This window comes from Mesoplodon bidens, assembly GCF_964165515.1.
Source record: "Mesoplodon bidens genome assembly, chromosome: 8".
NCBI classification, from domain to species: Eukaryota; Metazoa; Chordata; class Mammalia; order Artiodactyla; family Ziphiidae; genus Mesoplodon; species Mesoplodon bidens.
Genome location: NC_138165.1, coordinates 1571723 through 1595702, shown reverse-complemented (window position 1 = coordinate 1595702; position 23980 = coordinate 1571723). Strand labels below are relative to the sequence as shown.

At 45.3% G+C, this 23980-nt stretch overlaps 1 protein-coding gene across 2 annotated transcripts; it reads right to left on the bottom strand.

The window, feature by feature from the left end:
* Window positions 1-1659: 1659 nt before the first annotated feature.
* Window positions 1660-22320, bottom strand: CYP27C1 (cytochrome P450 family 27 subfamily C member 1). 2 transcript variants are annotated; one of them, XM_081242138.1, is made up of 9 exons: window positions 22014-22320; window positions 16301-16491; window positions 15347-15546; window positions 13783-13992; window positions 12940-13103; window positions 9533-9699; window positions 7762-7840; window positions 7041-7244; window positions 1660-2217 (listed from the first exon to the last, which is right to left on the bottom strand). In XM_081242138.1, the coding sequence occupies exons 1-9, from the start codon at window positions 22272-22274 to the stop codon at window positions 2101-2103; spliced, it is 1593 nt and encodes a 530-aa protein (XP_081098264.1). In that variant the 5' UTR covers window positions 22275-22320; the 3' UTR covers window positions 1660-2100. The 2 variants fall into 2 exon arrangements, with proteins under 2 accessions (XP_081098264.1, XP_081098265.1); XM_081242139.1 differs by having other exon boundaries at window positions 16301-16418; window positions 22014-22056.
* Window positions 22321-23980: the final 1660 nt, after the last annotated feature.

Genomic DNA, 23980 nt, shown 5'->3' with positions numbered 1-23980 from the left:
GTTCAAATTTCCCTAATTATCCTTTAAATCTCTTAATCTATAACAGTTTCCCCTTCTTCTTTTTCTTTTTTCTTGTCACTTATTTGTTGGGGGAAAAAAAAGCTATTTGTCCTGTAGACTTTGCTATGGGCTGGATTTTGCCAATTGCATCCGCATGGAATTTTAACATGCCCCTCTATACCCTGTATTTCCTATAAACTGGTGGATCTAGAGACTTAACTGATTTGCTTTCACTTTCTTTGGCAAGAATGCTTCACAGTTGGTGCCATGCACGTCCCGCTGGTCACACCAGGAGGCTCCTAAGGTCTGGCTGCCTCTCTCTCTGTCTGTGGAGACCAAGAATTGGGCTCAGGTGCAACCCACCTGGCTGTGCCCATCCCTGGGCAGGAACACACATCACTAGAGGGTCACCTTGTAGAATAAGAGTTCACCTCAAGTTTCCTGGTGTCTCAATATTTTTAAATTTCAGTCTCAAACAGAATAAAATTGTATCTAGTTTATAAAACTTAATATATATACTGCTAACTCAAAGGAATCTAACATTTTTTCAGTTCGTGACATAATTTCATATTTAACTCTACATATTTTTACAGCACTCACACTAAAGTTTTTCCGCCATCACGCTTTATATACTCAAACAAAAATGGTATGTGAAATTGATACTATTTCTATTTTATGTAAGGATTACTTTGCAGAATGACCAACTAAAGAGGGGAAGAAAGATTTATGGCATATATTCGTAGGAAAGTGATTTGAGGGTAAGGATTATGTAAAGAGACTTATGGAATTGAGACTAAGAGGTCTCAAGCATGAAGGCACAGAGAGAATGTTATAAAATTATGGTTTTTACTAGCGACCAACAGGTGGCATGAGCAGCAACAGAACATTCGAAGGCTCCTAGGCATTTGAGGTATTCAGTCAGAGCCTTATGTCAGCACCAACAGCTGGATCACATTTCCAGTTTGGATATTTAAAATAAGACTATGAAGATAAAAATATGATTTTGTCTATAGAATGTCCATTTACATATTTATTTTTCCTTGAAATAAAAATGTTCTAAAGTTACACTGTTTTCCACAGTGTTTGTTTAATTCATTTTTCTCAATGTAGGCAATGAAATTTCACATATTCATATTCTCAGTTCTTGTACATCTGCTGAGTACTTAGATTAGGTTAGAAAACCTGATTATTCTTGACTTCCCCAGGAGTTTTATTTCTTATTGATTATTTCTTTCAAACCAAAAAACTAATATTCAACTTCTTTAGGAGCTATGACTAGAAAAAGAAATATTAGTTTGGAGAAAAAAATAAGAATATGGTCCTTTTAATTCGGAGTCCTGCTGCAGGATCTAAACCTGGGGCTTGGTGTCGCCTGGGTGTTTTCTTCCCGTAATTATGGTATTAGAGAGGCATTCCTTTTTTTTCTAATTTATTTTATTGTAGTTCATTTACAGTGTTGTGATAATTTCTGCTATGTAACAAAGTGATTCAGTTATACATATATACATTCTTTTTCATATTCTTTTCCATTATGGTTTATCACAGGATATTGAATATAGTTCCCTGTGCTATAGAGCTAATTCCGAACTCCCAGTCCTTCCCTCCCTCACCTCCCCTCCCCCCTGGCAAGCACAGGTCTGTTCTACAGAGGTCTCTTAATGTTTCCTCTTCAAATTAAAAACAAGAAGCTGGAATTGTATCCTAAAAGGCAGTCCCGGATGCAGTATTAGAGAAGGTATATTCAAGCACTGAATCTATATGTACGCCAACATTTCCTGGCCCAAATGCAGAGGAGACTATGGGTAAGTGAATAGTGAGTCCAAGGGTAAGACACCATATGAGGCATGAGAATTCAGTGCCAATGGCTTTGCAACAGCTGTTTCTCCAAAAAAAAAAAAAAAAAAAGGCAACTCTGGTATGCAAAAGTAAAGCAATCTTCTCACATTACTTTGCATAAAGATTTCAAAGTCTCCCAGAAACCAGGAGGCCAATTTATAACCAAGACAGCCCCCAGAAGGGATCCTTTTCTCCCCCACCATCATCCGTGGCCCACGAACACCTGGTGTGTGTCGGTCTGGCAGCTGGGTGAAAACGCCAGGCTCACTTTCTGTTAACAAAACGCACGTGGATGGGCTCCCCTGGCATCAGAAGCCCATGGGTTTTTGCATGAACAGTTTTAGTCCAAGGAGATATTTTGATCTCAAAACGTTGCAGCAACTAAGAAGAGAAAGAGAGAAAAGGACTTAAAAATTGGGAAGCAGAAAATCCACAGTACTGCTGGAATGCCCATACTCCTGTGACAGCCACAACTGCAGGGAGCCGAGGGAACGAGAGATGTGGGAGACGCCATCAGGTCCTATACAGGAGCCCAGCATGTCCACTGAGCAACAAGGCCCATGGGACAAAGATACGCAATCAGAATTTAAACTGAGCAGGACCCTGTGGGGCTCCTGGGCACAAAAACCCTTCTATGTCCCCCATTTCTTGCTGGGAGGAAATAGGCTTCATACGACTTCCTTGACCTTCCCTGAGTTCCAAAGAAGGGACTCGAGCAGTTACTAATTAGGGAAGGGAGGGGATGCAGAAACAAGGGAGGAGCAGTCAAGAAACAGTAGTGCAGGCTTGGGGCTGGGTTCTGGTTCCTTCTCAAGAAATATACGTCACAGTATCTTTGAGCACTTCTGCAGAACTAAGGTCCCCCCTCAGGTGGAGGATGGTAACTTCAGGATGAGCACAAGATTCCTGGAGCCCCGCTCTGTTACCTCACCACCAACCAATCAGCCCTGCAGCCCTTACCCCAAATTTTGCCTATAAAAGCTTCTCCCCACAAACCATCAAGGAGTTTGGGGTTTGGGGGGCATAAGCCACCCATGTCCTTGCTTGGCCCTGCAATAAACCTTTCTCTGCTTGAAACTCTGACATTTTGGTTTGCTTGGCCTCACTGAGCATCGGGCACATGAGCTTTGTTCAGTAACAGAATGTTCAAATGACTTACACTTTATTAGCTAGTTCAAAGTTCTAACTGTATTGCTTCCGCTGTAGGTCTAGAAAAGGAAGGAATCAAAGGAGCAAGGAGGAAAGAGGAACAAAGTGAAATTCCAGGGTTCCTGCTGGTTTGGAATCTGCAGCCACTTCAGTGGTGGTACGGACACAGCAGGGGCACAGCTGTCAGACTTTATCCATTACTGTCTTTAATTTAAATATTCTTCATTTGCACCTTTGATTCCATTTCTCACTTCTGCAGTTCAAAAGGAGAAGCAGCCCTATCTCTCAGGGTGAAACTGGGAAGTTTTAAAGATCACTTAAGTATCTGTCAGCCTCAAGCACTAATCTCCCCACCAAATGGCCAAGGCTTGATTTTCAAAGTCACCTCTAGGCTTAGAGAACAAAAGGCAACCTGCTCTAAGGACCTCTGTCAAAACTACATTGGTTCCTGGAGGGGAGGCAAGGCCTTGCTCAAGAGCCAGTGGGGACAGTGCAGGGTAGCAGACCAGCCATTCATCCCTCCCCTGCTCCAACCTCCTAAGAGAGCATCAGTGCTGGAGAACCTATATTGTCCCATGGGATGCAAACGCCCCAGCCCACCCTGACTCTCCAGCCTGGTCTCCCAGGTAAAGCAGCAAGACCCACTGATGGGTCCTCTGGGTGAGCTGGGGCTCTAGGGGTGGAGGTCAGGCAGGGAGCAGGGCTGCACTGAAGACACAGGCTAAAATCATTGCTTTGTCATTGTTAGAGAGCCAAGCTGAACGACCTGTATTTAGGCAGCTCTAGAACATTCTGGCATCGAGATGCCTTCACCTCATCATCTAATCTCTGACCCTTTGTTCTGACCTCACAGGACTGCTCGCGCATTCCCATGTGGCAGAGGAAGGAATCACACACAGGTCTCCTCACTCCATGGCCAACATCCCACAGGGCCTTTTTCCTTTCTGAGTGGCGGTATGTGCTCATTGAAAAATGAAAACTACACAGGAGATGTAAAAGCCAAAAAAACAAGGCCCCCCTTCCACCTCAAGTCTCCAGTTCCCAAGGAGCAAGGGTGTATCTTCTAACCATTCTCCGTGCAATATGAACATCTTGTTCCTGATTTCAAGGAAACAGATTAATATTGCAGCATTAAAGCCAAACCTTCCCTTCCCAGAGGCCACAGGCATAAGTCGCTGTTTTGCTGGGATAGACACTCTTTATTTGCTTAAGGAAAGCCCTTCCATTATAGGTGTGCTAAGAGAGTTTCTTCATGAATGGGTGTTGAATTTTATCAATTATTTTGGGAGAGGGTCATAAAATTTTTCTCCCTTAATTTGTCATTGTGGTGAATTCTGTCTTGAGGTGGGCCATCCTTGCATTCCTGAACAAACCTGATTTGGTGACGGTGCATTTCTGGTCCATACATTGCTGATTTGGCTCGCCAATTTTTCATTTAAGGTATTTTTCATCTTTGTTCATAAATCAGATTGGCCTGTAGTTTTTCTTTCCTATTCTACCCACTCCAGGTTGTGACTCTCAAGGTTATACAAGTCTCATAAAAACAAGACTTCCTTTTTCTATTTTCTATTTGTTTTCTATTTTCTATTTGTTTAAGATGATGATCACCCGTTCATTGGAGGTTTGATAAAACTTGCCAATAAAACTGTCTAGGTCTGGAACATTTGGTGGTAGATATTTTTACTACTGACTCAGTGTATTCAAGGTCTGTCCTCTTTCTTTTGAGTCAATTTGGGTAATTTACACCTTTTCTAGTAAATTGTACATTTTATCTAAGTCTTCAGATGTATTGGTAAAAAAGCTGTTTGCAGTATTTTCTTGATTTAAAAAAAGAAAATCAACTGCATTTGTAGCTATGTCTCCTTTCTCATTCCTAGTACGGTTTATTTGTGCCTTCTGTTTTTTTTTTTTCTCTTGGCAATTACAAATAATGATGTTCCCTCTCTATACTTGCACAAGTAGAAATGAGGGCTCTTGAAGCAAGAACTGTAGCAGGTACCCGTGTATGTTATAGTAGCAAACAAATAAAACCCCCATCACCACCACCAAACACCCAGTTTCTGACCCTTTTCCCACTCCACCATCTGTGCCCTCAGCTGGCCCTCTTGCCCTCAGCATCCGCTATGGTTGTCCAGGCCATCAGAAGAGGGAAGCAGCCAGGAAGCAGTCAGCTCCCCCGAAAAGCTTCCTGGAAGTGGCCTCTGCCCATCGGAGACATGGCTGTGGAACACACAGGAGCACTGATGGAGCCAGGACCTTCCCAAACACAGTCCCCATGAGCAGACACTGAGAGCAGGTGTGCAGACAGCACAGGCTCTGCTTAGACTAGTTTTATTCCTCACACACCCAAAAGGCAGATATTTGGCCCATTTTGTGGATGAGGAAACATGCTCAGAGTGGCTAGGAGGTCTGCCCATGGTGTCGGAACCACAGACTGGCAGAGCTGGCGTTGGAGTCCATCCTCCACACGGAGATGCCTCTCACCTTGGGCATGACTGGGCCTGGCCAGTGTTCATGGGGCCCACCGCTGCCCGGGACAGCTGCCCTGGAAGGGACACCTCTCACCTTGGAGGACTGTAGCCACCCGTGTGCCCACAGAGGTGGGACGACCGAGGGACAGGCCAGCGCCCACTTCTGCTGGTCTCACCAGGTCCCCGGAGCTTTCCCACCAGAGCCAGGTGGGCCCCGCTGGTGTCCTCCCCGCCCCCTTCCACGCCCACCTCCCTGGCCATGGCCCTTCACCTCCTCCCGCCCTCCGAGCCTGCCTCCCTTGCCCACCATCCCCCACAGGCCGGCCAGGCTTCCCCATCCCTTACGCCCTCTGATGCCATCATCCGTAAAGGTCCCAACCCCTGAATGCTCTGCCCTGGGCTCTGCCGGCCTGCAGGCAACACCTGGCTGACATGAGGGGAAATGCAGGCAGGAGACAGGACACGTGCCTCGTGCCCTGCACCTGCCACGCGGCAACCGTGGCAAGTGGCTCCAGCCCCCTGAGCCTCAGCATCCTCATCAGTGACATGGGGAGATGGGTCCCCAGGTCATCCCCTCGTGCTTCCAAAGCCTTGCGTCAGTGACAGTAGCCCCCGAACCTTGGGCCTAGGTTTTCCATGGCAGGCTCCCCACATCCGCAGGAAAGGCTAATGGATAGAATTTTCTCTACTGCAGGCTTTTCTTGCATAAAATTTCCTTCAGACATTATTTAGGTCCTGCTGCAGCCTGAACTCAGATACTGGACAAGCACAAAAGTAAACACTTGAGCATTTAGAGATTTGCATGTAAGGTATTCTCTCACCAAAACCAAGCCTTCCTGATGTTTCGAAACCCAAACAAGCTTGAAAGCCACCTCCCTGTTTAAAAGGCTGATTCACAGAAAACAAGGTGCTGAGGGGGTGTCAGGGGGTGAGCCTGACTTCCTCCATGGTGATGGTGACAGTGACAAGCTCTGAAGGGAGGAGGCCTGGGAGGCCGGGGCTTGAACAGAAGATGCAGCCACCAGCAGGAGTAGAGATGCCCCCGTGCCCCACCATGTGCACTTCCTTAGACCGAGTGCAGCCCACAGACCACTGACATCAGAATCGCCCAGAGCCCCATCCCAGACCCACCAAGTGACTCTCTCTGTGGCCAGGGCCCAGGAACCTGATTTCGAGGGGCTCCTGGTGATGGGATGGTCCATAATGTTTGAGGGCCGCTTGCTGGATACCTTCCACTGGCCTCTCTGCAGAACCCCTGTGGGAGTGCTTGGGCTCCTGTAACCACCCACCCCTGCTACACACACACACACACACACACACACGGACACACACACACATCCCAGTTCTGCCCATGTGACTCCAAGGAAGAAAGGAACAAGGCAGGTGGCCATGGGGCTAGAGGTGGCTACTCTAGGGGGAGGGGAGGCATTTTAACACACAAAAGAGATTTAACAGGAAGCTCTGAAAGTTTTCAAAATCCTGTTTCCTTGTTTTCACCTAAGTCTTGATCCAACAACGGAGCCCAGTCACCTGGATGAAGCCCACCTGGATGAAGCCCACCTGGATGAAGCCCACGGGCCCTACCTGAATCACAAGGAGGTGGATCTCCAGTTCTGCAATCCTCCGCCCGATACAGCTTCGAGCCCCGTAGCCGAAGGGGATGGACCCGAAATTGTCAACCCTGCGCAGGTTTCCTGGCCGCAGCCAGCGCTCAGGCCGGAACTCCTTGGCCCGAGGGAAGTTCTCATCCTCGTAGGAGGTGGCATAGTGGCAGAGGGCCAGCTGGGTCTGAGCAAACCGTTTTCACCAGAAAAGTAGTAAAGAACTTAATCAAGGGAAAGCAGAGAAGAGGCCACAGCCCCGGCTGGACTGACCCTCCAGAGTTGCTTCGGGCCAGGAGGAGTCATGTAAGGGCCCAAGAGGCCATGCAGACCCAGGATGGTAGGTCCCCCTTCAATTCACACCCTACCCGGAATGAACATCAATGCAGCCACAGAGAAGGCAATTCAAGTCCTTCAGAAACTCTCCCTGGAGGGAACTGCTGCTTCCATGGGGCCTCCGGGGGGAGGGAGGGTTGAATAGGCTTGTGAGCTACAGAGATATCTGCCTTTGTTTTTGCCAGAGCAGTATCACACAATCCACATCTCCTTGCTCCTAAACCCCCATCTTCATCATAAAAATATATGCAGAAGAAAAGGACATCTACAGATATTTGCTTAGGTACAGGGACATCCAAAACATGGAAGCAAATTTCCAATCCAACCGCCCCTGCTCAGCCCAGCCCCGCCATGTCCGCCAAACTCACGCCTCTGGGAATCAGATACCCGCCAACAACCAGGTCTTCCTGGGTGACCCGGCCATTCCCCGGCAGCACTGGAAACAGCCTAGAAAGAGCCAACGGGGACAGGAAGGGAGTGGTGACTTTCAAAATATGTTACTAAACATTTAAAAGTCTGGATATATTGCCATTTTCATTTTCTAAAAAGTAACACATGGGGCTTCCCAGGTGGCGCAGTGGTTGAGAGTCTGTCTGCTGATGCAGGGGACATGGGTTTGTGCCCCGGCCCGGGAGGATCCCACATGCCACAGAGCGGCTGGGCCGGTGAGCCATGGCCGCTGGGCCTGCACGTCCGGAGCCTGTGCTCCGCAACGGGAGAGGCCACAGCAGTGAGAGACCCGCATACGGAAAAAAAAAAAAAAAAAAAGTAACACATGGTACAGTTTCAACCAGGAAATCTTGCAAGGATCTTCGTGGGCTCCCTAGCTTTGCCCAGCAAGTATTCTGGGGCCTCACAGTCAAAAAAATTTATAGAACACAAAGCCTTTAAAATGGTACTGTGCTCCCAAGAGGAATAATTCTTTTTTTTTTAAATAAATTTATTTACTTATTTATTGGCTGTGTTGGGTCTTTGTTGCAGTGCGAGGGCTTCTCATTGTGGTGGCTTCTCTTGTTGCGGAGCACGGGCTCTAGGCATGCGGGCTTCAGTAGTTGTGGCGCACAGGCTCAGTTGCTCCGCGGCATGTGGGATCTTCCCCGACCAGGGATCGAACCCGTGTCCCCTGCATTGGCAGACGGATTCTTAACCACTGCATCACCGGGGAAGTCCCAAGAGGAATAATGCTGAATTTCTGAAATCTATGCAAGCATGGGATCCCTTTATCAAGAAATAGTTCATAGGACTCAGGGCTCCAAGAAATAGATTCTGAGAAACGCTACATCAGTTTTTGAATTCTCTGGGAAGTGATCTTACGAAAACTCTGAATAAACTTTAATTGACAAATACCAGTTAACACACAGCTGGCTTTTTCTTTCTCTCTCTCTTCTTTTTTTTTTTTTTTTTTTTTGAGATTAAACAGCATGCTGAAGATGGAAGATGCAATCCAACTTGAAATATCATTATCAAGTCAGGTTTAAAAGCATTATTTTAGTGTGTACTCTGTGAATAACCTTTGCTCCTTGTCACAGCATTTCCTCCACAGAGGAATGCTGTGGTCACGATCCTGAGCCTCACAGGAGGAAGAACCTTCACTAGTCACCTAATCCCACCTCCCACCCAAGCCTGCCCAAGACCACCTGTATCCCTCACGCCCCGGCGTTTCCCAGGGTCAGTAAAGTCCTGTCCGGAAGTAAACAAGCCTCACTACTTGGTGTCTCCACCTTGACTAGATATTCACACAAGGAGCACAGTAAGCACGTCTAGTAACTGGCCACTCAGCCCAGAACATTCTCCTGACAGTCAGTCCTGTTCTGCTTTATCCTCAGAGGAGCACACTGGGAAACAGTTGATGAAACAAATGTCTAGAGTGAGTACAAAGTTCGAGGATGGCTCTAAAAATCTTTATGAAGAAATGACTATTTCCAAATGTAAAATAGAATAGCCTTTCTGCTGCTCTGTCGAGGGCAGAGAGGAAATAAAATGGTCATGAGTCTCTCCTTCCTAAACATTTCTGCCACCGCGGGTCGCTGGAGTATTGGTTTAGGACCCAGTTTTTAAGTCAAAAGCACATTCATTGTGATAAAGAATCAGAGACTTAACGGACATGGTTTTTGACATGAATTTTGGTGAGCCTTTTACCTCAAGGTTTCCTTAAGCAGAGCTCGGACCAGTGGGACTTTGGGGACGTCTGCAGCCGTGGGAACATGCCTTTCCCCCAGATTCCTCACTATCTCCCGGTACACGGTCTGCTGCACTTCCGGGTGCCTCGCGAGGAGATACACCGCCCAGGACAACGTGAACGATGTCTAATAAAGAAACCGGCAGACACAGGCATATGGCTGAGTAAAATCGAGGATTTCAGGTGCAGGCAACATCGGACGTGAAGTCATGGGAGAATAAGCACGGGTGCAAAGCCATGCCCATATAAGTCCATCGGAGCATTTTATGTCTTACTGAAACAAAAGATGATCTACCTTAACTCCTCCTGGAAAAAAAACTAACAGAGATTTTTGGAAAGTAACATCAACGATGGGATTCAAGTGCTCTTTCAATGAAGAGCCGCAGGAAAAAATATTTTGGAACTTTTTAAAATCATTGAAGAGCAATCTGCCTCTTCTTACATGGAGTTTGAGAGCACGTAGGAATGCTGGTCAAGCCTGGAAGTTGTGCCTAGAACTTTCTTCGACCTTCTCTACAAAGGTCACCTGAGTTTTGCTGGAAAGGACCTGAGGCTGCCCATCAGCCTGAGAACTGCATCCTGCAGGCCCATGGCTGGGCAAGGGCTGCTCTGTTTGCCCTAATCTAGAAGAGATGAGGGAGTCGGGGACGGGAGGTGGTGGTCACAGGACTATTACTGGTCCATCATTGTTCCCGTGCACTTACCAAGCAAAGCAGCATACAAGGATTGAATGGCATTTGCACAAAGCAGTATCATTGTGTATACCACTTCCTAAACTGAAGAATTACATTTCTGGTTATTGAGAATAAATAATTCTCTTTTATACCCTAGATTCCAAGATTTTCACTAAAATCAATACTATTACCTATGTGACTGTAGTTCACTCTCTTGTAAACAAGGAAATTCCACAGTATAAGTGCCCTTTCTTTCATCTAAAAAAAATCTAACTTAAGTAGGCCATATTGATGTTATTTCCCTCTAACAGATATTATGTATTTTTAGAGGGCAAGCTCTCCTGTAATATACAATGTAACGTGCAAGTTCTTCCTTATAAATGATAAGGAAATAATTTAGATGCTTCCTATGAAGAGAACAGAAAATTTCTATTAAAATCACATATTCATGGAAAAACCAAACGTGGTATAGCCATACAATGGAATACTATCCAGTAATAAAAAAGAATAAACTACTTTTACAGGCAACAACATCTATGAATTTCAAGATGATTTTGCTGAGTGAAGGAATCCAGACACAAAATACATACCGTACAATTCCATTTATATAAGTTTCTAGAAAAATGCAAACTGATTTCTAGAAAAATGCAAACTGTTATGACAGTGTCAGAAGGCGGTTGCGGGGGGGGGGCAGGGGTTATGGGAGGGATGGACTGAAATGGGGGTGAGGAACTTGCAGAGGTGGTAGCAATGTCCACGATCTTAACTGCAGTGCTGGTTTCAAAAATGATGCATCTGTGCTTATCCTGTATCAGTCAACAATCTGTATCGAATTGCACCGTTTAAATGGATGCAGTTTATTGTGCATAAATTATGCTGCAGTGAAGTTGGCTTTTTAAAATAACATTTTAAAAAATGAGCATGAAGTTTCCAGAGTTTTTCTCCTGATGTTCCCTTCACGTAGGAACGAGTCCTCTCTGCCGTCTATCTCACGGTGATGCTCTTAGTTACCACCAGGGGGCAGGAGTAGCACGCATCTGAATCAGCTTAGATAAAAGGCCGTTCATTCCATCATTGCTTCTCCACTCAAGGAAACCCACACTGTCACATTCACACGGTTAATCAGAACTTTCATCGCTTGCATTGACCGCATTGATTAGTTTGTATTTAATTTATATACTTTTTGCTTTATTGTTGAAGATGATTCATAAGAATAATGAATTTATGTGAAGTTTTTTTGCTTTTACAGGTTTAAGTGACTTCATAATAAAAATGTCAACCGTGGGGTTTTTGTCTACCTCTAAAAAGGAGATTTTTGCTTTCCTCAAGTCCGGGAAGCACTCCTGTGAAGGAAAAACCTTGAGGCAAGCTTAGCTGTTTCATTTTCCCACCTGTTAAATGAAGACAATAACACCTACCTCAGAGGATTCCGTGTGAACAGAAGGGTGCTTACAGATGTGCGTTGGAGACACAGTAAATCACCAAATTTACTGTCTTAATCTTCATTATTTCACTCAACTGACTTTTCTTCCACCAATTACCAAAAGCCTGGCCCTTCTTTTTATTTCACCACTTTCTTTTAGCAAATTTTAAACTTTTTCTGTACATATACCCACAAGTATATCCTTTTTTATACTTGAGTAAATGTATCAGATTATACGTAAGTTTTTGGAAGGAACTTGGCTTCCACACCCCTGTACCAGCCCCGCCCCAGCCCAGGAACCCATGTTAACCATCCAGGGTGCAGGCTCCATACTCTCCTCCACGTCCAGCAATCACTTAGCAATATACACGTGTACATGGACAGATGGGACGGGGGCCACTGTTTTACTAACGGGAACACAGGATATACACGCTTTCCTGCATCTTCATTTCTCACTTAGTAATAGGGTATGGAATTCCCTCCAAATCAATGGGCAATGCTTTGTTTCATTCTGATATTGAGCCCTCGTTGGTCATAGTGTATTATTCATCTGCTACACTAACTGAATCTATTCACTAGGATTTAAAATTGATATATGTACATATTCATAAGTCAAATTGCTTATTAAACTTTTCTTTCTTTATGCTTTCTTTAGCAAGTTTTGAAGTTATGCTGACTTTATCAAATGAACTGGGAAGTTCTCCACAGCCCAGAATATTTTAAATGATAAGTAATGTCTGTGCCCTCTTCATTTCTTTTTTGTTTTTTAAGATGTTTTTGATGTGGACTATTTTTAAAGTCTTTATTGAATTTGTTACACTCCTGCTTCTGTTTTATGTTTTGGATTTTTGGCCACAAGGCATGGGGGATCTTAGCTCCCCGACCAGGGATCGAGCCCGCACCCGCTGCACTGAAAGGCGAAGTCTTAACCACTGGACCGCCAGGGAAGTCCTTTCATTTCTGATATTATGAATGGAGAAATGTTTGCAAATCAGGAATGATTTTAAACTTTAAAACATATTGCTACTTTGTGTGTGTGGTAATAGAATTGGGTTATGTTATTTACAGAATTCATTGTGCACCTTAGTTTATATTAAAGAAAAGAAAAAAGGTCGAGTTTTCTCCTGGAGACCCTCAGCAGTGAAGCAGACGTTCAGCTAGTACAAACAAGCATGGTCCTCTTAAAGTATCTGCCATCTGTCGGATTCCTCGGAAAGGCCCCCAGCTTTAACTGTGCTCTGCTGAGAAGAAAAGAATGCTGAGAGCTCACCGTGTCCACGCCGGCCAGCAGCATCTCGGTCATGTTGGCGTAGATTTCCTCCCGTGTCAGCTCCTGGCTGAGGAAGAGGTACGTGAGCAGGCCCCCTCTCACTCTCTCCCCTCGGTCCATTTGGCACTGTATGTCCCTCAACTTGTTGTCAACGTGAATTTGGCCTGTTTGAAAACAGTGTTTCTTTTAAAAGAAGTTTTGGTTAAGAATTGCCTCTTCAGGGCTTCCCTGGTGGCGCAGTGGTTAAGAATCCACCCAACAATGCAGAGGACACGGGTTCAAGCCCTGGTCCGGGAAGATCCCACATGCCGCGGAGCAACTAAGCCTGTGTGCCACAACTACTGAGCCTGCACTCTAGAGCCCGTGAGCCACAACTATTGAGCCTATGTGCCACAACTACTGAGCCTGCGTGCCACAACTACTGAGCCTGCGTGACACAACTACTGAGCCCGCACGCCTAGAGCCCATGCTCTGCAACAAGAGAAGCCACTGCAAGGAGAAGCCTGTGCACCGCAACAAAGAGTAGCCCCCGTTCGCCACAACTAGAGAAAGCCCGCGCGCAACAACAAAGACCCAATGCAGCCAAAAATAATAAATAAACTAAATAAATAAATTTATTATTTTAAAAAGTGAGAAATCTGTCACATTACTTGTGGTCACAACCCACGTGCTTTTTGCTCATTCAAGAAACCAATCTAAAAGTTCTTGAGTCCAAATAGCACATAACTCCATTGGGGTATCCCCTGCAGTAATACCCACTGTCTGCGTGAGTGTTAGATACACAACTAGGAGGAAAGTCAGGTCCATCTGCTTCTACAAAAGGTGCCCTGACTCTTCTCTTACTGAATTTGAAGAGTCCATCCCAGGACCTGCAGAATTCCCGCCAGGGTTTGGGGATGAGTGGGCGGAGCCACCTAGGGATGGCACCGGCGTACATGGACGTCTTGAATGTGCAGAACATGAGCCCTAGGGCCTCGATGTAGTCCATCGTCGCCTGCGGGACGCTGTTCTCCAGGCAGCCCAGACGACTCTCGTAAAGAATGGTGGCCACTCCTGCGCGGGAGAGAGGTTACAACCCTTCTTCTTCTTCTAGATTATTCACAGCATCAACATACAATACCTGGCCATAAATGTAACTTTCAAAAGTGGTCCAGGGACTTCCCTGGAGGTCCAGTGGTTAGGACTCCTCGCTTCCACTGCAGGGGGCCTGGGTTCCATCCCTGGTCAGGGAAATAAGATCCCACAAGCCTCGCAGTGCAGCCAAAAAAAAATAAAAATTAAAAAAAAAGTGATCCAGGTGCCCAGCCCTGAGGTTTTCTCTACCAGGTCCTGACCCCCAGGGCGCTGTGGGTTCAATGCTGACGAACCCTCTGCTTCAGTGCGCCCTCAGCTCAATGTTCTGTTCAACACTCACAAGGCAAAACTCCCAACCTTTCAGCCAGTTGCCCAACTTTGGGGAGTTGAAAGGTGGCTCCTCCTGGCCGCACATTGGGCAGCCCCAGGACGAGCTAAGGGGGCAGAGGAAAGGGCCTCTGTGAACCAGGGAAGGGCAGGATTTTTCAGTGTGTTTACAACTCACTTCTCTGTTGATTTTGTTACTATTTTTAGAGAGCATTAATACCAGAACTTTGAAAAGTTAACTTAAAACTTAAACTTGAAGAAACTTTTTTTTTTTTAAATGGGAAATCTGGACTTCCCTGGTGGTCCAGTGGTTAAGACTCCGCACTTCCACTACAGGGGGTGCGGGTTCCATCCCTGGTCAGGGAAGTTCCGCATGCCACGCGCAATGTAGCCATAAATAAATAAATATAAATAAAAATGGGAAAGCTAATAGAATTCTCCAAAAACCCAGGTACAGAAGAAATGTTTGGTATGCTACTGATATTTTTTTTAAGTAAAAAGAATACTCACACTCATACTCATATTTCTTTGTATGTACATAAAATATCCCTTGAAGAAGCTGGTGACCTAGCTGGGTCAAGAGAGAGGGAGACTTTTCCATGAGTACTTTTTGGGTTTGATTTTTGAACCATGAGAATGTGCTACCCATTTAACATGGATTTTAAAAGCTGGAATGATTGTAGTACATGCTCTCTAGACTTCTGTTGCTTTTTAAACTATGCTAAAACAAAATGTGTAGTAATTAGGAGCATGGTTCTTGAGTTAGAGAGACCTCAATTTGAAACCCAAGTTTCTGCCACTAAAAACGGGTGTTAGTTTTTCAGTTCCCCCATGTGTAAAACAGTGTCAGTCAACCTGGTTCCATTAGCACTGTGACAATTACATGTACGTATGTATGGGGCTTAGCACATTGTCTGGGACACAGGAGATGCTCAATGAGTGATAACAACCATATTTTGGTAAAATGTCCATTCTTCCATCTTCCCCACTTCCTGAGTTCACCTACCTTCCATTGAATATTTGAAGAAAAGGTCATTGATGTTGGTCACAGTCTCCCCATCTTCTGCCTGGCTCTTGAGGAAGTAGATTCTTTTAATTAAATCAGCAATAACTTGGTTGATTTCTCCTGCAAAAATGGCCACATCTTTCGGTTTCAGAATTCTTTGTCTCAACACACTTCTCATCTTGAGCCACTGTTCACCCTCCCTAGAATAAAGTGAATTCCAAATAATCTTACTTATAGTGATAGTCTAGGAAGGAATTCAGAGTATCTCTGCAAAAATTTCCCAGCAATAAAGAGTCAACAAGATTTGCCAGTCTAAATGCGATGAAGAGAGGACAGGCACTGCAAAGAGAGGGGAGTGATGGTATTACTCCCCAGTTCATGTGTAAGGACATGTATATCAAAAGAGCCAAAGAGAGAATTTCTAAACCAAAGGGATTTGGACCAGGGGCTCTGCAGATGCTCTGTTTTCTCCTCCCTACCTGAGGCTGTACCGATTCACTCTTGGAAAACACAAAGGTGTATAATAACCATAGTCTGTTATAAGGCAGGAACGTCATCACATGGCGATCAATGCTGAAGTTCGTAGCCCCTCCTGGAGGTCTCCTAAAACAGCTCACCACCCTCACCCCTGTCCACAGATGGGCTCTGTGAGCTTCAGCTCCCGTCAGTGGGCACCGAATGGACACCGAAAGCCACAAAGCGTTCCTTGAAAAATGGCTCCTCTCCATCACTCGGCTAGTGGGGTCCCCACCTTGTCCCTGCCACCAAATCTCTTCCCAGAGGGTTTTAGGAGATTTGGGGAGATCACACCTGAGGCTCTTTTGATACTATTCCACTGGGAGTTCTGTGCTTTATTAATAGCTGGTTTTAGGAGCCCAGCGTTCGGGGGGGGGGAGGGGGCGTCCCTGGGCTCCCCGCTCCTGCTCGTGTCTCAGCCTGGCCTCACATACTCACGCGGAGATGAGCCCGGTGGATCTGCCCCGTAAGTCTCGGTACTCCTGCCAGGACCCCATGTTGGCTCTCTGGGGCGCGGCCCCCTCTGCCCGGAGCACCTGAGCCACCAGGTCTCGGTCTGCAACAGATACTACAAACTGAGGACCAAAGTGAGACTTGAAGATTTTTCCATATTCCCGTGTGTGTTTCTGCTGCAAAACCATGGAGAAATCAAAAAAGGAAAAAAATACATAGATATGATATACCTTTGACACGGACATTCCTGGATGTTAGGGGAGCAGAAAACTGGGGCAGAGGGAAGCTCTACATCATGCAGAACTGAATCAGAGTGGCCACTTTACTTACGGTTACCAAGGGGGAAAGGAGGGGGCAGGGATAAATTGGGAGATTGGGATTGACATATACACACTAGATAACTAATAAGGACCTACTGTCTAGCACAGGGAACTCTACTCAGTACTCTGTAATGCCCTACATGGGAATAGAATCTAAAAAAGAGTGGGTGTGTATATATGTATAACTGATTCACTTCGCTGTTCAGCAGAAACTAACCCAACATTGTAAATCAACTATACTCCAATAAATATTAATTAAAACAAAAATCTTATTCATAGAAGTTTTCTTAGTTCTTTAAAGATGTGTGTTTAAAAAAACCTTAGCTGTGTGAAGCAATGGAGAGGAATGTGGCTGTAGATGAACTGCAGGGTCTTAACTGTCCTGAGTCAAACAGGGTGTGCCTGCTCCTTACATTCAGACACTCAGCAGCCACCCAGCCTGCCCTGTGAAGAAAGCTCCCTGTGGGAAATCTGTAATAAACCTGTAAAAATGCCCCCAGCAAAAAAATGAAAGAAAAGGCACCTAGATTGGAAAGGGAGAAGTAAAGCTCTCTCTATTCACATATGACGTGATCTGGCGTGTAGAAAATTCTAAGGTATCTGCTAAAAAACATGTTCAGTAAGCTTGCCGGATATAAGATCAATATACAAAATTCAATTGTATTTCCACACACTAGCAATGAATAATCCAAAAATAAAATTAAGAAAGCAATTCCATTTACAATAGCATCATAAAGAATAAAATATTTGGGAATACATTTAATAAAAGAAGTGTAAAACTTACACTCTGAAAACTGCAAAAGATCACTGAAAGAAATTAAAGACCTACATAAATGGAATTTATTTATTCCATGTCGATGGAATGGAAGACCTAATATTATTAAGATGGCAATACTTCTCAAACTGATCCATAAATTCAACATAATCCCTATCAGAATTCCAGTGATTTAGAACCGCAAAAATAATCCTAAAAAAGAACAAAGTTGAAGGACTCACAGTTCCCTATTTCAAAGGTTACTATAAAAGTAATGAAGACAGTGTGCTACTGGCATAAGGATGGATATCTAAATCATTGGAATAGAATTGAGAACCCAGAAATAAACCCATACTTCTAAGGTCAATGGATTTTCAAAAAGGGTGCCAAGACAATTAAATGGGAAAGAATAGCCTCTTTAACAAAAGATGCTGGGAAATTGGATAGCCACAAACAAAAAATAATTTGTACCCTTATTTCACACCACATACAAAAACTACCTCAAAGTGGACCAAAGACTAAATGCAAGAGCTAAAACCACAAAACACTTGGACGAAAACATAGGGATAAATATTCATGACCTTGGATTTGGCAATGGTGTCTTAAGATATGATACTGAAAGAACAAGCAACAAAAGAAAAAACAGATGATTGGACATCATCAAAATTTTAAAATGTGCGTAATGTCAAAGGACATTACAAAGAAAGTGAAAGACAATCCCTAGAATAGAGAAAATATTTGCAAAGTACATATTGGATAAGAGATTTATGTCTAGAATATATTAAAAAGCTATTACAACCCAACAGTAAAAAACAACAACAACAAATAACCCAATTAAAAACTGGGCAATTATTTGAATGGACATTTCTCCAAAGAAGATATCGAAATATCTAATAAGCACATGAAAAGAAGCTCAACGTCATTAGTCATTAGGGAAATGCAAATCAAAACCACAATGAGATATCACTTCCCAAATACTAGGGTGCTTATAATCAAAAGGACAGGTAATAACAAGTATTGGCAAGGATGTGGAGAAATCAAAACCCTCTTGCACTGTTGCTGGAATATAAAATAATGCAGCCACTTTAGAACAGTCTAGCAATTCCTCAAAAAGTTAAATACAGAGTTACTATTTGACATAGCAATTTCACGCCTAGCTATATACCCAAAAGAAATGAAAACATAACAGCCAAAATGTCGAAACAATCTAAATGTCTATCAACTGATGAATAAGTAAACAAAATGTGGTCTATCCACACACTGGAATATTATTTGTCCATAAACAGGAATGAGGTACTAATACATGTTACAACATGGGTGAACTTGAAAACATTATGCTCAGTGAAAGAAGCCAGACAAAAAAGACCACATGTTATATGATTCCATTTATAGGAAATGTCCAGAATAGGCCAATCTATAAAGACAGAAAGTAAATTATTAGTGGTTTCTTAAGGCTGGGGGAATGAGAGGGTTGGGGAGTGATAGCTAAAGAATACAATATGGGGTTTCTTTTTAAGGTTATGAAAATGTTCTATAATTGATTGTGGTGATGGTTGTGTACTTTAAGTGAGAGAATTGTATGATATGTGAATTATATCTCAATGAAGTTGTTACCAAAAAAAGAAATCACAATAAATGTAAATGAGTTAAACAGTCCAGTTAAATAATTAAAGAAGGAAGGAGAGAAAGTACCCTCCAGCATGGCTCAGCATGACATAGGTATAGGGACTTCCCTGGCGGTCCAGTGGTTAAGAATCCATGCTTCCAATGCAGGGGGCATGGGTTAGATCCCTGGTCAGGGAACTAATATCCCTCATGTTGTGTGGTGTGGCCAAAAAAAAAAAAAAAAAGCATGACATAGGCAGGGCTAAGCATGGGGAAAATGACCACGTCCCTCTTTGGCATCTGCCAACATTTCTTATCACCCCAACTCTCAACCACAGAAATGGCGGGCCAGAGGTTCTGTCGTCTCTCCACTGTTCTGCTCTCAGGTAGAAGCTGTTTGCTTCTTTGTGGACCTGGTTGAAGTCCCGCTGCCTGGAGATGAAGACACTCAGACTCAACTGGGATGTGTCAGGTGCCAAGGGATCACTCTGCCTAACAAACAGGTGACCCCAAAAGGGTATTTCTCCAGGTCTCTGATAGGATGAATGTTACCGGAACCACTGGGAGATGGGCCACTCCTCGGGCACATCCAGCTACTGAATGGGCACAATCAGACAAGGGAGCCACTGACCAAGGGGCAAAAAGAACGAGATGAAGGACACAGGTAGTTTACAGCCCTTTTTGGTGGAGGGCCAAGGAATGATAGAGTCAGCCACAGACTCAGTTTGTGTAGCCAGCTGGAGCACAGACTCTGGAGTTGGAATCTCGGCTCACAGTTTACTAGCGGGGTGACCTTGGGAAGTTAGGTTCCACTGTGTCTCAGTTTCCTCACCTGCAAAATGGAGAAATAATAGAGATTACCTCACATGGAGGACTTAAAACTGTGCCTGGCACATGAAAAGAGTTCCAGAACTGTTCATTCTTCTTATGTATTGGTTATTAATACAGTTTACAAAGCCCTTCCACAGCCCTGATCACACGACCTCACAATAACCCGTGAGATGGATGAGGACTGTTAGACTCCTGCACAGAGGAGGAAACTGTGGTCCAGAGAGAAGAACTGATTGGCCAAGATTCCACAGGTGCTTGTAAAGGGCTGCTATGTAACGCAGGACCCTCCTGCTCTGTCATACCTGGCGACCTTGATCACTGTGTCTGCTTTGCCACTAACCAGCTATGTGACTGTGGGCAAGTCACTCCGCTGACACTTTGGGCCTTTTCCACATGTAAAGTGAAAGACCTGGACCCTATAGATGAATCCCTCATGAGACAGCATTCTGTGATTACAAGTTGAGTGAAAGGAAACTGGACTTGAGGTAACAGAGTAATTCTCTTCCTCCTTAGAAATGCCTTAGGGGTGACCTGGAGAGCACGGGGAGAGGGTTTTACTAGAACAACCAGCTCTAGTAAACAACCAGTGCTCCAGTCTAGAGCAATCTGTATTGAACTTGTCAATAAATAAATAACTTTTTTTACCGTATTTGAAAACTATTATCTTGATACCTTATGTTCAGATTCCACATGGAACAGAAAAAAAATCATTTTTGACCCCTAGAAACATGTTTGGGAAGAAATCGTGTAGAGTTCATGTGGGGCACAGAGAGGAGGGGCCAACTGGAATTTCAGTCAAATTAAGATTGTTGCTCTTGCCCCACTGTGTTTGGTTTTGTTTTTCTATCAATGAAGTAAGTTTCTGCTTCTCCAGCTGTAGCTGTGGCTTCTGCACCATCATGTAGGTTAAGGGTTGAGGGAATGAATGTATGAACAAATGACCAGAACCCAGGTGGGTGGTTACAAAAAGCTTCCTCTGAGAAGTTTCTGAAGGTTGAAGGGTAAGCTCTGAACAAAAAGAAGTGAGTAGTGGGGAAGGAGGAGGTCAAAAGGCCCAGGTCCCAGAAATCACAGCGGGTGCTGGGGTGGGAGCCCTGAGAAAATGACGGAGGCAAGCAGCAAGCAGCTGCCACAGGAAATGGGAGCGAATGAATTTGACGACGCTGAAAGGTGGGGCTCACCTTGCAGTGAAAGACGCGATTTGAGGTGAGCACAGGAAGGGCAAAACTCAGGGTCAAGATGAGCCACCATACAACGAGCGGGCTCCCAACACTCCGACGGGGTTGCTGGACCGGTTGGGTTCTTCCTAAGTCCCTGCCCAGACCTGGCTTGACGCCGAGGTTCACGAACTTTCGTTTGTCTTCCCATCACTTAGAGATTACATAACTCGGAGCCTCCGAACCCCTCGCTGTTATTTTTAGGTTGGTTTTTTTTTCAATTATAAAACACAAACAAAAAGGACTAGGAACATACGCAACCTGTCCTCGGCCGTGTAAAGACCCGCAGGGCTCGTCACCCACCGAGAGAGAGGCGCTCCTCACGGGCCTCCCTCGGGACGGTCCCGGGAGGCCGGGGGGCGGCTCCCCGCGCCCCGACTCCGCAGGCCTGCCCGCCGGAGAGTACGGCGCGTGGGGGCGCAGCGGCTCCAGGGCGGCCCCTGCCCGTGACCCCCTCCTCCAGCGCCCCTCCCCGGTGCCCTCCCGGGGTCCCCGCCCCGGCGCTCCCCCCCGGGATTCTCTCCCCGGATCCCCTCCCCGGCGCTGCCTCCCCAGGATCCTCTCCCAAGTCCCCTCTCTGGCTCTCCCTCCCAGGGATCCTCTCCCGGGTCCCCTCTCTGGCTCTCCCTCCCCGGGATCCTCTCCCCGGACCCCCTCCCCGGCGTTCCCTCCCTGGTTTCCTCTCCCGGGTCCCCTCCCCAGCGCTCCCTCCCCAGGATCCTGTCCCGGGTCCCCTCCCCGGAGCTCCCTCCCCAGGATCCTGTCCCGGATCCCCTCCCCGGCGCTCCCTCCCCGGTTTCCTCTCCCCGTATCCCCTCCCCGGCGCTCCCTCCCGGGGTTTCCTCGCTGGCGTCCTTCCCGGGATCCTCTCCCCGGGTCCCCTTCCCGGCGCTCCCTCCCCAGGCCTCGTCCCCGGCGCCTTCCCGCCGGAGCTAGCCCCCTCGCGCTCCCGGTCTCCCGCTCGCAGCTACCTGGATCTCGTGGATGCGGCTGAAGCCGTCCTTCCAGAAGAGCTCCACCAGGTTGGCGAGGGTCCGCGGCCCCGGCATGGCGGCGAGGCTCCGTGGTCCCTCTGTCCGGCCCCCGGCCCGCGGCGCCCCCGGCCGCCCGGCTCCTTTGTCCTCGGCCCGCGCCCTCGCCGGGAGCCTGGCGTCCCTGGGCCGAGGCTGCCAAGGGCCCCGCTCGGGCGCCGGGCTCAGACGGACTTTGAGGATCCGCGCCAGCAGAGCCATTGCGATCCTCTGCGTTGGCTGGTTTGAGCAGTTTTTTGTTTCGAGGGCCGCCCTTTGCTCTTTGCTTGGTTTTAACTTGTTCGAGCAGAGCTCCTGCGAACTCTTACGGCCTGGGCATCAGTTTACACAGACCGTTATTAAACGCTCCCTCCCCTAAGTCTGGGGAAAAGGGGGTGGTCTGTGATTAGACTGCCAGAGAAATAAAGCGATTATTATTTTTTCTTCACATCAGATTAATTAAGCGTTCTTTGAGACCAAAAAGTTTTAAGGTCAACCCCACTTCCAAGCATGCCCCCCCCAAAAAAGAAAAGCCTACTGGGATTTTTAAAGTTATTTCCCTCCTTAAAAATTACTATAGAGAGCTTACGGAAGAACGCTAATTTGCCCTTTTTGTATTTTAAAAAGAGTTCTTTGTGATTTCAAGTTATACAATTATAGTTCAATCACAAAATGAGAACAAAAATCTAACAAAAATGTTAGATGACCTTGCAGTAGTTCACAGTATTGTAAAATGACCACATTATTATTTTAGCCCAAGTTTCCATAATGAAAAATATGCTGTCTCTATTGATTAATATTTATTAATAAATAAATTAATAAAAAGAGTTGCTAAACTCTTATTTATAAGGCACTATAGCTGCAAGGGACTCAAAGAATAAGATATGAAACCTGCCTTTAAGGAGCTCATAACCCACAAGAAGAATAAAACAGTACACAAATACACACCATATTAGCATAAGTGCCATAAAACGGGTACAGAATATGATTGGAATTTGTGGGCAGGGCGATCACATCCACTTATAGGGTAGGAAGGGGTGGTGCAGGAGAGAGACCTCCTGAAAGAAGGAGACTTTTAGGCAAGGTTTGAAGAGAGGGCTCAGATTCAAGAGGCAGAGTATGAAGCATGGCACAATCACTTTGTTCCTAGAGATTTCTGGAAGTATTTCTGAGGGTTACTGCCCCTCGGGAACAAAGAAATCATTAAAGAACCATATATTTAATAGGCAATTCAGTCCATTCTAGACAAGGAACTGTTCAAGATAGATTTACGTATATAATGGTTTAAAACACAGCTAGTTCTCTATTAGGGAAAAGGATATAAAGAAAGATAAGGAGGAAGAAGGATTTCACGGTAACACAGACCAGGTTTTCACGGATGCTCTGACATCTCCTAAAGCTAGTTTCAAAATCGTGGATACAAATAAAGTTATCCATTCTTGATATTTGCCTCAAGCTCAGTGAAAGTAAGCAAGAGGCTGTTTTAGAGTCTCAGTACATTTGGATAAACTATCAATCAGAAATTCTGCAATAGAACAAGATACTGTTTTGTGGCTAACTATTATTAGTGGAAAACATACATGAATCCAGAGATAGACTAAATCATTCGGATTGGGAGAATTTTTTGTGTGCTAATCAAAAATGATTGTAAAAGTAATGGTTACTTTGGTCTATCCAGCTTTCTTCTAATGAATATTGCTTTATATATATATATATATTTTTTTAAAGGTTATTTAAAACAAATGAGCCTCATAGCTGTGGGGAACTCCAGTGGGGTGGATATAAAGGATGGAATGTTATGACAATCTTAAACATAAGTAAAAAAATAACTGAAAAAAATTTTTTCCACAATAGGAAAATACCATCCATGTGTTTGTTCCTTCCCCCACCTAGCCCCAGTGAGCAAGAGAAACAGAAATGAGACTCCA